The sequence below is a fragment of the Botrytis fragariae genome (assembly GCF_013461495.1).
Source record: "Botrytis fragariae strain BVB16 chromosome Unknown tig00000006, whole genome shotgun sequence".
Classification (NCBI taxonomy): domain Eukaryota; kingdom Fungi; phylum Ascomycota; class Leotiomycetes; order Helotiales; family Sclerotiniaceae; genus Botrytis; species Botrytis fragariae.
The window spans coordinates 2124206-2137665 of record NW_023500988.1 but is presented as its reverse complement, the minus strand read 5'-3'; the positions used below and the strand labels follow the sequence as shown (position 1 = coordinate 2137665).

Here is a 13460-nt window from a genome sequence, read left to right as displayed (position 1 = left end):
ACTCCTACGTTGCCTAGGTAGGTACGTTGCATACAACCAACAGCTCAAATACGAAGATAAGTATAGAAATCTGCAAGGTGGATCTGGATCATCATTGGGATCTTTAAAGAACCTTCTGACATTGTTCTTCAGCCTTCTTCACTGGGGTTAAGGTTAAGGGACAGGGTCGCTGTCGATAAGGCCAGCCCAAGCCGGCCCATCCGTCATTCCAATCCAAGAATCAATTTATTATCCTATTTGCTGAAATGGTAGCCTTTACGACTTCAAATCTCCGTTGGTTGCTACCCATATGCCCTCATCTCGCGCGTCATTTCAGTTTCTTATTGCTTTTCAATGGGAATCATCCGATGAATGGATCAATGAGAAAATCTCCCACGACTTAAGTAAGTACGTACAAGGGGTAGGAAAAAAGGGGAATTCCAGCAGTTACTCTCGGAGATTTTATATTTATAACCCTTGAATTTTGTATGGATGGGAGAGGAATAGCGTGGATGGTAAATGGCTAAATGGTTAAATGTGACCTTCAAGCATCGACGGGAATCTACAATTGGGAATTGAGACTTGGGAACCACTCTCGAGCCAGTGTTGGCTACCTAGGTAGGTATCTTCGTTGCCTACTCAAGGGTTATTAATCAGTCCCCATGCGCCCCTACCACACCATTCGGCCAAAGTCCTATTGAGCCTGACAATTCTTGCATGTCTACTCGAGTAAGGTAAAGAAGCCAATTTGACAAATCAACGCATTATTTTGCCATTTAATTCATCTCCGTTCTTCATCGTCATTATCCTATCACATCCTACCTCGATACTATTTTTAATCCCATAATCCCTGAGCATTAAAACAAATTTTGTTATTATTCATGCTTCAAACCCAGAAAGAGGTCGCAGCGCCGGTGGAACATGGCCTTACTTCTCCACACTTCAATAGGGACGAGGGGTTTTTTTTTAAGTTGGCTCGGGAAGTAAAGTTCATCCAGGAGTTAAGATGGTTGGGTGAAGTGGGCCTAAATCCCTGTTGCCGGTTTCTTATTCTCGCCACAATCCATTTCTTGTTTCAAAAGCTTCTATACTTCTTCCAGAGCTCTAATGCCCTGAGAACCCAACATTCTTCCCATGGTTGTCCACCTCCACTCTGCCTAACTTTCGATACCAAATCTTCTTGGCGGGTCTACTCATCACCCCCTCCCTTGTATGTCAACATTGTCAAGCCTTCTTTGGATAACCATGCTTTGAGTGTTACAAGCATTGGCTCGGGATCTTCTCACCTTGGAACCCTAATTGGGAAGCCAGGCATAATCGAATTCCCATCTCCCCGGCAGAGAACGTTGCTAAAGTTCTGCCAACATGCATCATTTGCATTGCGCAACACGGAAGCTGTCTCGTTCGATGCGAATCGCTGGAACGCTTTGGTCATTTTAATTACTGCTACTGCCCTACGCCATTGATGTCTATGCAAGCTTTACTTAAAAGATCAGACGATAGATAAATGCAGATGCACCCCCTCTCTCTTTAATATTTCTCCTTCCTTTTATCATTTCATCAACGGCTCTAATCTACAGTGGTTCATTCATACAATAAGTTGCCGAAGAAGTTTGGAAACGTTTTGGTCGTTGGTAAATCGCATATTACCAAGGTATGCATTATTCGGCTCTCACCTATATAACGGCATTATATAGATAAGTTTTCGAAACGCGCACAGTCGCATCTGCTTTGTAAACAACGGTCAACAAAACCACAACAAGCGTTCTGGAAACATAACGCGCTGCGGCAATACTTCAACACCTTTTAGAATTACCCCCAGCGACCTGCGAGAGCAGTTCGCTGTGGAGGAATCCATGTATGTCTGGCTATTCACGCCACAATTCAGGGCACGATCCTTATATCGATTATGCTGCTCAATCCGAAGAACATCCAGAGCGCGTTTACGGGTCGCATCACCCAGAGCTCCAGCAAGTTGGTGCGCAAAGTCTCGAATCCCTTCAACTTGGAGGGCATCATCAACAGCAACAGCAACAACATCACCACCATCACCACCAAGTATTGCTAGATTCACACGGCATGGCCCACCACCAGTCTCCTCAATATGGAGGTGGGCAACACATCGGGTATATGGGTGCGCAAATACAACAACCATCTAGTGTAGGGAAAAGGCCAAGAACTCATGACGACTTGGACCTTGGAATGGGAAGGGTATCAGAAGGTCAAATGCATGGTCAGATGCAAGGCATGTCTTCACAAATGGCTCAACAAACGATGGGTGGTTATGGCGGTGGACCTCAGGCTTTTCACAGTCATGCATTGCCTAACCAAGGACCTCGAGGCGCGAAGATTCCTCGTCTTGGCGAAGGACCGGATTCAAGTATGATGTCGCAAGGTGCACCTAGTGTAGTGGGCACTGCCGGAATGCCGATGCCTGCAGAAAGACCGCGAGGTCCAAAGTTAAAGTTCACTCCCGAGGATGATCAGTTACTGGTAGATTTGAAAGAGAATAAGGCTCTGACTTGGAAGCAAATTGCGGAGTTTTTCCCAGGGCGCTCTTCAGGGACATTGCAGGTCCGCTATTGCACAAAATTGAAGGCTAAGACAACTCAATGGACTGACGAGACGGTAAGATATTTACAATTTGTCTTTTGAGAATCAATAATTGATTAAAACTTTCAGGTTCAAAAACTTCGAACAGCGGTTCATGATTACGAACAAGAAAAATGGCGCATTGTGGCACAGAAAGTTGGGACCGGGTTCACATCTACGGCTTGCAAAGATAAATGGACTGAACTGGTGAGTTCCCTAAAATCAAGATGCCCAATAGTCCAGACTGCAGTCCAACAATCGGAGGCTTTCAATGTCTGAATCCCAGAAAATTATTCCAATAGTTTGAGATGGCAAATCTATTTTGAACATCGTATTGCTTTTAAACATTGGGAAAGTCTGATTGTTTGGACTGCAATCCAGACTATTTGAAACCCTGCCCAAAAGCAATGTCAAAAGCAAAAGCCCTTGGTTACCTAAGTTGGGTGGCATCATCCATGCGCTCGTCACAACCTAATATTCCTTTTCTTTTCAGCTTCGGTGACACAAATACACAAAAGACTAACCACTTCTCCTCACAACTTAGATGCACCCCGATGATTCCGAGTTACAATCACCAGAACCTGAAAATCTACCTGAAGATTCAGAATATTAACTTCACGCGGACCAATTCTTGTCAAGTTTCTTTTGCATCTCACCTACCTATAAGCACAGACATTGCATACACAATACTCCCTCAGCCAGCACAGCCGACTAGACTACCAACGCGACTCAGATTTCGCATCATATTTTCATTTGTTGCACCACACACATTTACACATACCCAGCATACAACATTTCCTATTTGAAAATCCGAAAGCAAGAAGTTCACAAACTAATACCGGATAAAAGCGGCTGGATCGCTTTTTGTCTCATTCATCTATTTATTTATTGCTTATCTCTGGACTTTAATGGTCAGCTACATTCCCATTTCCTTATATTTCGTTTTAGGAAGGAAGAATAAAAGGGAGGAAAGAAGGAGCACATATATACATGGAAACTTTCGAGATTCGAATACACAAAAAAATACTATTCATGATGAGAAATGGAAGGGGCGGGAGGAAGTTGTAATTGTACAATGGGTGGGTGAGGGGTTACAAAGGGTAGATGGCTGATGGGGCGAGAGGGGTGAGATGAGGGAGGCGAGGGGGGCATATCTTCTGGATGACTGCTTATCATGTTGGACATGGTCTTTTTTTTATTTAAACTTCATATACCCCTTATTTTGATATGATGATGGATGATGGGCCAAGGCAGCGTTTTGGATGGAATAATGGATTTTTTTTGGAATATACATACACATTTTAGTACTGAGTTTTATTTTCGTCTTGTTTATTTCGTCTTGTTTAATTTTTCTTGTTTTTGCTTTCTGTGATGGTGATGGTGATGATGATGATGATGATGGTAAAGAGGGGTGAAGAGTATGTTTGAGAATGGATGGATAAGCGGGGTTGTGTGAGGAAATGATGTAAGGGGGGCGTACAGAGATGAGAGGGGTGTGATGGATGTGTGTGTGTTTGTGATATAGTGAATTGAAGAATTTAAATTGTTTTGAATAGAAACGTGAGGGCGTATGGTGCTGATTCAGGGTCTTTTTGGGTTTGTTTTGTTTTGTTTTATTTCATTCTTATTCTCATTCTCATCTCTTTTACCGTTTTTTGGTTATTTATATTGAGATTATATTGAGATTATATTGTGTTATCGAAGTTTATCTAACTTATCTGACTTTTTATTTTTATTCTTTCCTGGTGTTGCCTGAGGAGCCTGAGGAGCCTGAGGAGCCCGAGGAGAGGAGCGAGGGGAGCGAAGGTATAATACATAGGTAGGTACATAGGTAGGTACATAATAAATATTTGCGATTTGGGAGAGAGAGAGAGAGAGAGAGAGAGAAAAACACGTGGAAAGTAAATCATAATACTAATAAAGCGGAAGAAGGTGAAGATTCCTCACTCTTTGACATATTGAATTGAATTGAATTGATGTAAATAATTTATCGCGAGATTTATTTAGTTAGTTATTTAGTTATTTAGTTAGTTATTTATTTAGTTATTTATTTATTTATTTAGTTATTTACTTGTACTCTGTACTCTGTACTCTGCACAATAGAATGAGAATGAGAATGAGATGAGAATTAAAATCTAGAAGCCGGTTTGCGGACTTGGATATGTTTCTTGTGTATTTATGAGGTTTGTGATATATTGGGTTTGTGTATTGTTTTGAGTTTGTGTATGATGTAGATGGATATGGATATGGATATGGATATGGATATGGATATGGATATGGATATGTACCTAGGAAAGTATGTGATGTATGTGTGATATATGTGTAACAGTGAGAGGTGGGTGGGGCATTGGGGTGGTGGGGGAAAGTCGGGAGGCGAGGCGAGGAGAGGGCGTGTTGTGTTGGGTTTCGGAATTGGGGGGTTTGGGAGTTTGGGAATTTTGTGTCGGAGGGAGGAGGAGAGGGGGAGAGACCGGGTGTGAGGGTGTGAGTGAGGGGGTGGGATGTACGGATTGCATTTGTAGGGTAAGTAGGCAGATATGTGTATTGAGATATTGGATCGATTGAGAGAGAGAGAGAGAGATGCAGAACTTCATTTTGAATTTGAAGGGTGTATATCGAATGGCGGTGTTGGTGTTTGGGAAGGCGGTTGGTGAGCGGATGGGTGAGTGAGTGAGTGAGTGGGTGATTGAGGAATTGAGGAACTGATGTGGTATGGTATAGTATGATATGATCTGGTGTTGGATTTTTGACTGATAGATGGGATGAGATTGTAGGTATCCAGATTCCTTGAGGATTTCCAGAATTGTTGTATATAGGTACTCTCTTGTAACTGGGTGGTTGTGATATCGACCTACTTATATCTTCCTGGTCGGATTCTGGTTGTGGAATAGAGTGTAAAAATGTGTATTTGAGTTTGAGCACACCAGGTGAGGGAGTGTGAGGTAGTTTTACGTGTTAATGTAGGTAGTGATGGGCCTAGCTGAAGTTCTCGGTGGCTCAAATTACTGACTGTACTATATGTACTAAGGTACGTATGATGATGCAGACTCTTGTTTTGTGTTTCGATTTCCTTCAATTTTGATGCTGGGATGCTACTTGAGAGAATAAAATTATAACAGATATCTGAGCGACAACGAGTGATTTACTAATGAGAATAACAAAGTACACAGCGGAATGAAGAAAAAATTACAGAAATAAATCAGTCATCCAAACTTTAGAAAAGACAAATGTCTATGACATCCTACTAGCAATATCTCTCGCGACATAGATCTGCCCATACAAATCCGTCACATCGACAAAGACATCCAGCACACCTCTTACCTTCTCACCAGCCAAAGGTCTCAATCTCGCTTTGACGATAAGGAGACATTCACGCTCATACTCTGCCATTTCCATCAATGCACTTTTCTTCTCTTGCAGTTCCGCCGTAGTCTGCTTTTCCGTTGCATCAAAAGACATTGAAGTTCCGGCGCACTTTTCAAACTCGGGGAAATTCACGCTTTCAAGGCTCTTTCCGCCTTGTCGCGTGCTAACGAGCCATAATCATTGTACATGCGACACACGACTGCAAGATGCTGACCCAGCTCCGTGGAAACATACTCTGTGAGCGCCGTGGGGAACGGTTCATCTCCTCGTTCCGATGTCACTCGACACGATATCCAGTCCCATGAATAGGGACATGATGTGTGGACGGCGGAAATATTGCGTACCCAATCCCAATAGGTTCTTGATGCTGGGAATGTGACGGGGTATCAGCATCGTGCCCTGAAAGTTGTGCGAAACGAGAATTGTCGGTTGAATAAATAAGATAGGCGAGTAGGAAGGCTTTTAATTGTTTGCTCAGATGAGCTAAAGATGATCTTGAAGCTTTCTGGATGGAGGGATGGTTTAGAACGTGGTCTTTGAAGCGGATGAGAGTATCTCTGTCATCATTTGTGGAGTCATCTGGTAAACCATCATCGGAATTCACTGGTGTTATGACGCCACGATCCATCGAAGAACTCTCCTGACTCGATAGAGGATCATTTCGAAGAGTTGTCTTGGAAAACAGGCTTCGGATTAAATGCTTCGCAGAGCCGTTGTGTCCAAGCACAGCTTCCATGAATTCGTCTGCCTGATAATTTTAACATTGGGATGACCATCATATCCCAAATTAGGTCGGTCTCAAGGAATATCCCTTTATTATTACAACCAGTCCACGTGAAAGGAATATACTCTAGATATTTATCCTCTGCCATATTGTGGCGGGGAAAGATATTCAAGCGAATCCGACGTAGTCGTGGAAGAAAGAGATATCCTTCCATGATAGAGGCAGTAAGCTTCCATGAGCTCTCACTCGTGAAGAGAGGGATCGCAGAGAAAAATTTGGCGAACTTCGCATTTCTATCGAAGGGAATATGGAAGGTATTCGACAATGGGTTCTATTGTGCTGAATTCGTAGGGTAATTCTTGGCTGCATGGGTCGCTGCTATACAATATGTTCTGGACAAGATGCTTGATCCGTAACTAACTTTTCCAACCCAGGTATAAGTAACCTTATCCCAACTATCTCGGTGCTGATTCAAACAGCTTTGACCTGTACGAATGGCTCTAAGCATTTGCTTGTCAAGCTCTCCGGCCCAGGGAAAGAAAGTCGCATCGATCAAAGTTAGGATACCATAAGCAGTTACCTCGCACGAGCCCGAAGTACCCAGGAACCATTGCTATTTTGGGTATGCAATTTGCGATGTAAAATCTGTTATAAAATTACGGGAATCCTGTCTTTCAATTGTTCTCCTGGAAAGTCTGGTAGTGCTCCACTGTCCCAAACCATCACAAGATTTCTGAATGCTTGAGCTAAAAGCTTCATCGAATACTGCCGGGAAAGATTCTTATCCATTCTGTTAGCATAATAACAAAGTATATCCATCACGACAAGCTAATAAATACGCGTACCCATTTGTCATCGATCTTTCCAGCCGACCACGAATTGCATAAAATTTCGGTTGTTCTGAGGATCTGCTCGATGTATGTGCTGGGCTCATTAATATGCAACAAAGCATTAATTACATTATAATTTCCACTGATGCTTTCATTTCTCTCAAGCGCGTATGTCTGAAAATGATTTTTGACTTCAAAGTTCACTATCATTTACTCTGCCGAGACTGATCTTCCGACCAGGCACAGCGTGAGAATACATTTTGCAGTGTCATCAGCATCAGCAAATAATGAAGGAGCTATCAGAGTTATTATAAAGGACTGTTTCTGGGTAATTCAGACCTACCAAAACCGATGACTGCGTGCCTGTGGCTTAATTCTTGCGGGAGATGATCCATCAATATGTCAAGATTATACTCTCCTAATTCCTCTGGGGTGTAACCTGCTTTCAGAAGCGTAGAGACAACCTAGATAAATCATCAGCTTGATTATTACAAGTTCGCATTGAAAATGAGTGTATCATACCCATGTGAACTCGAAAAATGTCGTCAGGAACGCACAAGGGACGCTTCCGTTACCTTTTCCAGCAGCTTCAATGATGGTGTTTCTAAGATAAATTTTTGATTCGTTATCCCAGGTTGAAGTATTCATTAGATATGCCGCTGTTGAAGATGGAAAGGCCATAATACTTCCATTCTTCAAGTGGTGCTTGATTCGATTGAAATCTACTGTGCCAGTGAACGCTTCCAAGGAATTTAGGGCAGTCACTTGTATATTCTTATAGAATATTTCTGGCTGGAATCTCGAGAGCTTCTCTTGATTCAGTTAGAGTAGATGCGTTCTACCAGGAAATTCACAGACGACGTTGTGTTGCTCTAGCATTCCTAAAAGCGCAGGGACAAGAGTTTCAAATCCAACATGAACACGAGATCTGACATCCCACGTCTGCAATTGGTGTCTCAGACTATCTTGTGCTTTGAGTATTCGTGCATCAATATCAGGCGGTAAAACGGAGTAGGAGAAATTGTTAGCACTTTGATGAGATAAAAGAGCCAACAGAACCGCCATGGTGTTCAAAATTCCATCCACCTGCGACGAATAAGATTCCCAGGAGCCATCTTTAGCCTGGGCATCGACTATGTGCTGGAAGGCTTCTGGAAAGAGCCAATGTCTAACCCCATCAACATTCTTCGATACCATAGATACCCATGCCGTGTCATAGATAGATATAGACATCGATCCAGAGCCACCTGCTCGGAAAGACTCATTGGCTAGACTGTCGACTAGAAACTTGGGTTCTAATACATCCAAGTGATCCATTTGTTCTGTTTAGAACGGGAGAAAGAAGCTACACAAAGTATGTAGGAAATTGATTGAAGCAAGGTAAAACAATGCACACCGGAAGGGGCACATCCAGAAGTCCTCTATATCAAGTCCCATTGCATGTACACTGGTGACCTGCTGACAATCATCTTTGTTTTGAGACCACGGTCGGCTTACCCGTTACAAATGTACCCTGATAAGTTTAGACCAGCGATGATTTCCGATCTCATGGGAAATAGACACTATAAATGGCAAAAGCTCCTTGAAGATAGCCAAGAGCGTTTTTGCACAATCGAGGCATGTTGGTTGCAAACCCCAGAACGCCGGAGCGGGGCAGTTGATCCTCGACTGTGGCAACTTGCGGGGGAAGGTTTACAAGGCTATGGGTATGATAAGGCTTACTACTTTCTTTCATTGCAATTATCCTCATGGCAAGCTCTCCTATCACTCTCGTATGGTTGCAATCGAGAACGACAGGTGACAGGTGGAGTGGATGAAGAATCGGGTGAAATGCGAAAGAAAAAAACTGTGAGTAAGACGAGAGCTTTGCCGTGTAAAACATAATTTGGCGTGATTCGCACTACATAGGTATATGTCCTTCATGTATGCCGGAGGCACAGATTTACTAAGCAAATCGATGATTGAGAACGAGGAAAGTCCAATTGTTGGTTTCAGGAGTAGTGCGGGCTTTCGGCACGCGTTCCATGGTGTGCCTAAAGTATCGATCGATATGGACACCCCTGAATCTCAATGTAACCTTTCGGTACACCAACACTCCAGCACCTTAAGCTTTTGACTTCTGACTCTGTTGTTTGTGAGATGGCTTAAATCCTTCTATTGATAGAAAAGAGAAAAGATGCTGTCGATGATTTTAGTGGCCACTTTGGTCACGACCTTTACTTCATTGTATTTACTCGTCATTCGACCCACAAAGCAACAAGGTCAGATACCTCGCATCGGCAAGAAACCAGGACTCTTGGGCAACACATCCGATAGCCATTTCTTCAAACATAGCTTGGAACTCATTGAAGAGGGGTATTCAAAGGTATAGGCTAATCCTTTGAGTGTTATTTTCATCTATGTTTCTGACATGTGAATAGTACAAAGATTCTGTGTATTCATTATGGACGACAGATATGGATCGAGTCATTGTTTCTCGAAAGTTCATGAAAGATTTCAGTGTTCTTCCAAGAAAACAAGTGCGTCTCACTGCATCGGTTCGACATGCTGGTCCGTATACTGGCTTCGATATTGCGGAGGAAAGCGACCTGCAGTTCCTTGTTTGTGCAGGGCAACTTTCTCAAAATATAGGTATTGGATGCTAGATCTCATTAATTTATGTATAACTCGCTTACAATTGAAAGGACGTCTTGCACAGCCTACATACGATGAGATATTATTTAGAATAAACTCGAAACTCGAAAAGACCGAGAGCAAAGATGGTGCGTAGAGTTATATATATAACATACCCAGTGGTCAACTTGATTGACAGATTGCCAGGCAATTATAGCTTTCCGCTGTTTCGTCTCGCTATTGAACTTATTACCAGCGCTAGTGCTCGTGCTTTTGTTGGACCCGACCTATGTAGAGATCCAGAATGGTTGGCTACCGCAACCGGCTATACTATAGAGTGAGTTGAATATCATCTTTCTCGCTTGCCTACTAATTAATGTTATTTATAGCTCCGGAAATGTAGCAACCGATCTCAAGAAGCACTATAGACTTCTCCACCCTATCATTGCTCCTTTTCTTAAATCCTACAAACAGATCCGCAATCGGTTTTCTGTGGCCCGCAAGCTTCTACTTCCACTCATACTGGAGCGCAGGTCAACTACCTCGAAAGAGCATCCGGATATGGTACAATGGCTAATCGAGTCTGCTCGTGGACCTGATGCAGAAATAGACAAGCTAGTAACACGAATGCTTTTTCTCAACGCAGCTGCGATACATACAACGGCAGAGGTCGCGACAAACGCCATACTAGATCTCTGTGCTAGACCGGAAGACCTCAAAACTTTGAAGGAGGAATTGTCAATGGTAACCGAAGAAGCTGAAGAAGCCGATGTCACTATTCGGACGTTATCGTCTCTTAAGAAGATGGATAGTTTCATAAAGGAATCACATCGCGTAAATACTCTTGGCTTAAGTACGACCTCCAACACAACTATAGAAGTCACAATGTCTAACACGTGTTTCTTGTCCAGTGACTTTCAATCGTAAACTTGCAGTACCTGTAACGCTCTCAAATGGAGTTACTCTGCCCAAAAACACATATATCTCGATGACCCATTACCTCATCAACAAAGACCCCGAGCTATACCCCTCTCCAAACACATTTGACCATTTAAGATTTTACACACAACGGCAAGAGCCAGGTCAAGAGGAGCGACACCAATTCTCTTCTTTAAGCTCAGAGAATCCGTCTTGGGGCGTAGGAAAGTTTGCTTGCCCGGGTCGTTTCTGGGCTAGTGCTCAAATCAAATTATTGCTGATGATTCTCTTGAACGAGTTTGAGATTAGCTATCCGGAGGGGCAAACGGAACGCCCACAGAATGTAGTCAAAGGCGAAAAGAATCAAGTCAGTTTGAGTCAGCAAATTATTTTGAGAAGGAAAAACTGAAAGGCATGTAATTATATTATTCTATGGCTATTACAAATGGAATAATGGGTGAAAGAACAAAGTAAATATCGAGGGAAATAATTGGAGGAAATGAGTCTTTATAATTTTGAACGCCACACAATATCAGAACAAAAAGAGACTTTTAAAAGGAGTCTTTGGGCATGTGATGGTTTTCCCTCAACACTCTTTTACCTGAGCATCCTGGTAAGCTAGCACACCCCGAAATTCACCAAGAAGATGTGAAAATGGCCTGAAAATTACCATGTACACTTCTTCGATCTACCAAAGCTTCTTGGGCTACAGTGCAGTCATTAGCAAAAGGACAGACTGCGAACATGTAGAAAGTATCCGATGGATATGAGGCAAACATACGGTGAAGAATATTGAGAGTACCAGGGACAGAGTTGCTGCTGCGTAAATGAGGATATATCTAAATGGTTTTAGCTTCGAATTTGATCAAACAAAAGCAAAATTACACTCACGTATCTGTCAGAGCATCAACAATGATGGTGAGAACCTCCTTAGTCTGCACTTCATTCACTTGATCATCAAGACCACCGCCAATTTTTGTGATTAGATTACTCAATTGCGAAGCTGAGAAGCATGGCACTACTTGCCGCGCCCGAGGTAGTGAAAAATTCTGAAATATGGCTCCAGCAATCGCAAGACCAAGTGTGGTTCCAATGAGTTGCGCTATATTGAAAGGGTAATCAGCACAACTGGTCAGCAATGAGAGAATTCTCGTACCAATCAACATGAGGGATATTGCGCGATGAAAATCGGCCGGAGGTACTAGACGTTGTGCTACTGCAAAACCTGCTTGGCCATAGCAGCCCGTTCCTACTCCAGATAAGACTTGAAGTCCGTATATGACAGCATCGGATGTGGTGATGTTGATACGACCTAACATACAAGTCAAGTCAATATGGCTTTCATGTATATATCAAGAGAAGAAATTAGAACAAATCATACTCAGAAAGACACCAGCGAGAATGCTCAAAATGCTTCCGGCTATATACCATGGCTGATACCATCCTAGCTTCCCCATAAGACGTCCACGAATGGCACTAGAGGTCACCCAGAAGCATGTTAAAGGACGTGTTTTGACTCCGGCTCGGAGAGCAGAATCTCCCTTTGCAAGTAATAACATTAGTGGAAATATACAAGATTAGAGGTGAGAGTTTACAGTATATCTTGGCTGACTGGAAGAAAACCTGGATATAGTATAACGGAACAGGTATTATAAATGCAACGGCAACTACGAGGTGTAAGTGATTGTCCAGAGTATATCTAAATTTTGCTTACCTTGGCACACGAAGCATATGATCATGTCCTTTGTCTTGAAAAGATGTATCGGTAGCACACAAAGCGCCTGAGTAGTCAAGAAGTTGAAGTATTGCTGGAGGAAGAGGGCGACGAATAATACACCGGAAACTACAAACAAAACAATGGTTTGCCAGCTGTGCCAAGGATATAGTGTGCCTCCAAAATTGATAGCTATGATACCAAGAACGAAAGCACTGCAGCTAAATAGGCTGCCTACCCAATCTATGGTTTGAATCTTGGGAAGAAAGGATTCTGTTGGACGAGGAGTGTACGATGGTATTATGAAGATTTGCACCGGAATAAAAATGCAAATCACGGGTGCGTTGATATAGAATCCCTAGATAATGTGAGACTAGTAGAAAGTCTCATCAACGAAACCTGCCCATCTCCAAGTTGCAGAACTGTCCGTAAAGGTACCTCCAATCAGGGGTCCAATAACAGATCCAAATCCCCAAACCAAAGCACCTCACGAATCGTTAGTTGACATTAAAAGCATCTCTAGAAGTACCTACAGATATCCCATGTATTCTGTTGTTTCCTTAGGACTGGTGATCACCGATATCAACGTGAGAGCTCCAAGACACATTTCAGTGCCCTGGTCAAGTGGTTAGTGATGGCTAGTAGGAGAATAATTTGTTACATACACCAACTCCACCTATCACACGACCAAAAATCAGTGCTGTCATATTTGGAGCTGCATCAC

At 42.7% G+C, this 13460-nt stretch overlaps 6 protein-coding genes across 6 annotated transcripts; 2 read left to right on the top strand and 4 right to left on the bottom strand.

The window, feature by feature from the left end:
- Positions 1 to 1839: 1839 nt before the first annotated feature.
- On the top strand, positions 1840 to 3184 carry Bfra_001828 (putative myb dna-binding domain-containing protein; the record flags this gene model as incomplete). Its single annotated transcript, XM_037332253.1, has 3 exons — positions 1840 to 2607; positions 2662 to 2778; positions 3116 to 3184. 3 exons carry the CDS (start codon positions 1840 to 1842, stop codon positions 3182 to 3184), a joined length of 954 nt encoding a protein of 317 aa, XP_037196407.1.
- Positions 3185 to 5519: 2335 nt separating this feature from the next.
- Positions 5520 to 6169, bottom strand: Bfra_001827 (putative terpene synthase family protein; the record flags this gene model as incomplete). The annotated part of the gene is made up of 3 exons (XM_037332252.1): positions 5520 to 5551; positions 5817 to 6100; positions 6135 to 6169. 3 exons carry the CDS (start codon positions 6167 to 6169, stop codon positions 5520 to 5522), a joined length of 351 nt encoding a protein of 116 aa, XP_037196406.1.
- A 45-nt stretch (positions 6170 to 6214) lies between these two features.
- Positions 6215 to 8808, bottom strand: Bfra_001826 (putative ent-kaurene synthase protein; the record flags this gene model as incomplete). The annotated part of the gene is made up of 9 exons (XM_037332251.1): positions 6215 to 6685; positions 6711 to 6992; positions 7083 to 7274; positions 7322 to 7426; positions 7507 to 7665; positions 7729 to 7787; positions 7835 to 7955; positions 8014 to 8303; positions 8334 to 8808. The coding sequence occupies 9 exons, from the start codon at positions 8806 to 8808 to the stop codon at positions 6215 to 6217; spliced, it is 2154 nt and encodes a 717-aa protein (XP_037196405.1).
- An 859-nt stretch (positions 8809 to 9667) lies between these two features.
- On the top strand, positions 9668 to 11431 carry Bfra_001825 (putative cytochrome p450 monooxygenase protein; the record flags this gene model as incomplete). Its single annotated transcript, XM_037332250.1, has 6 exons — positions 9668 to 9856; positions 9912 to 10122; positions 10176 to 10253; positions 10312 to 10441; positions 10494 to 10957; positions 11016 to 11431. 6 exons carry the CDS (start codon positions 9668 to 9670, stop codon positions 11429 to 11431), a joined length of 1488 nt encoding a protein of 495 aa, XP_037196404.1.
- A 279-nt stretch (positions 11432 to 11710) lies between these two features.
- Positions 11711 to 12581, bottom strand: Bfra_001824 (putative mfs drug efflux protein; the record flags this gene model as incomplete). The annotated part of the gene is made up of 5 exons (XM_037332249.1): positions 11711 to 11728; positions 11804 to 11861; positions 11914 to 12124; positions 12179 to 12334; positions 12404 to 12581. 5 exons carry the CDS (start codon positions 12579 to 12581, stop codon positions 11711 to 11713), a joined length of 621 nt encoding a protein of 206 aa, XP_037196403.1.
- A 108-nt stretch (positions 12582 to 12689) lies between these two features.
- Bfra_001823 (putative mfs multidrug transporter protein) lies at positions 12690 to 13443 on the bottom strand (the record flags this gene model as incomplete). The annotated part of the gene is made up of 4 exons (XM_037332248.1): positions 12690 to 13094; positions 13131 to 13158; positions 13270 to 13352; positions 13402 to 13443. The coding sequence occupies 4 exons, from the start codon at positions 13441 to 13443 to the stop codon at positions 12690 to 12692; spliced, it is 558 nt and encodes a 185-aa protein (XP_037196402.1).
- Between the last annotated feature and the right edge of the window lie 17 nt (positions 13444 to 13460).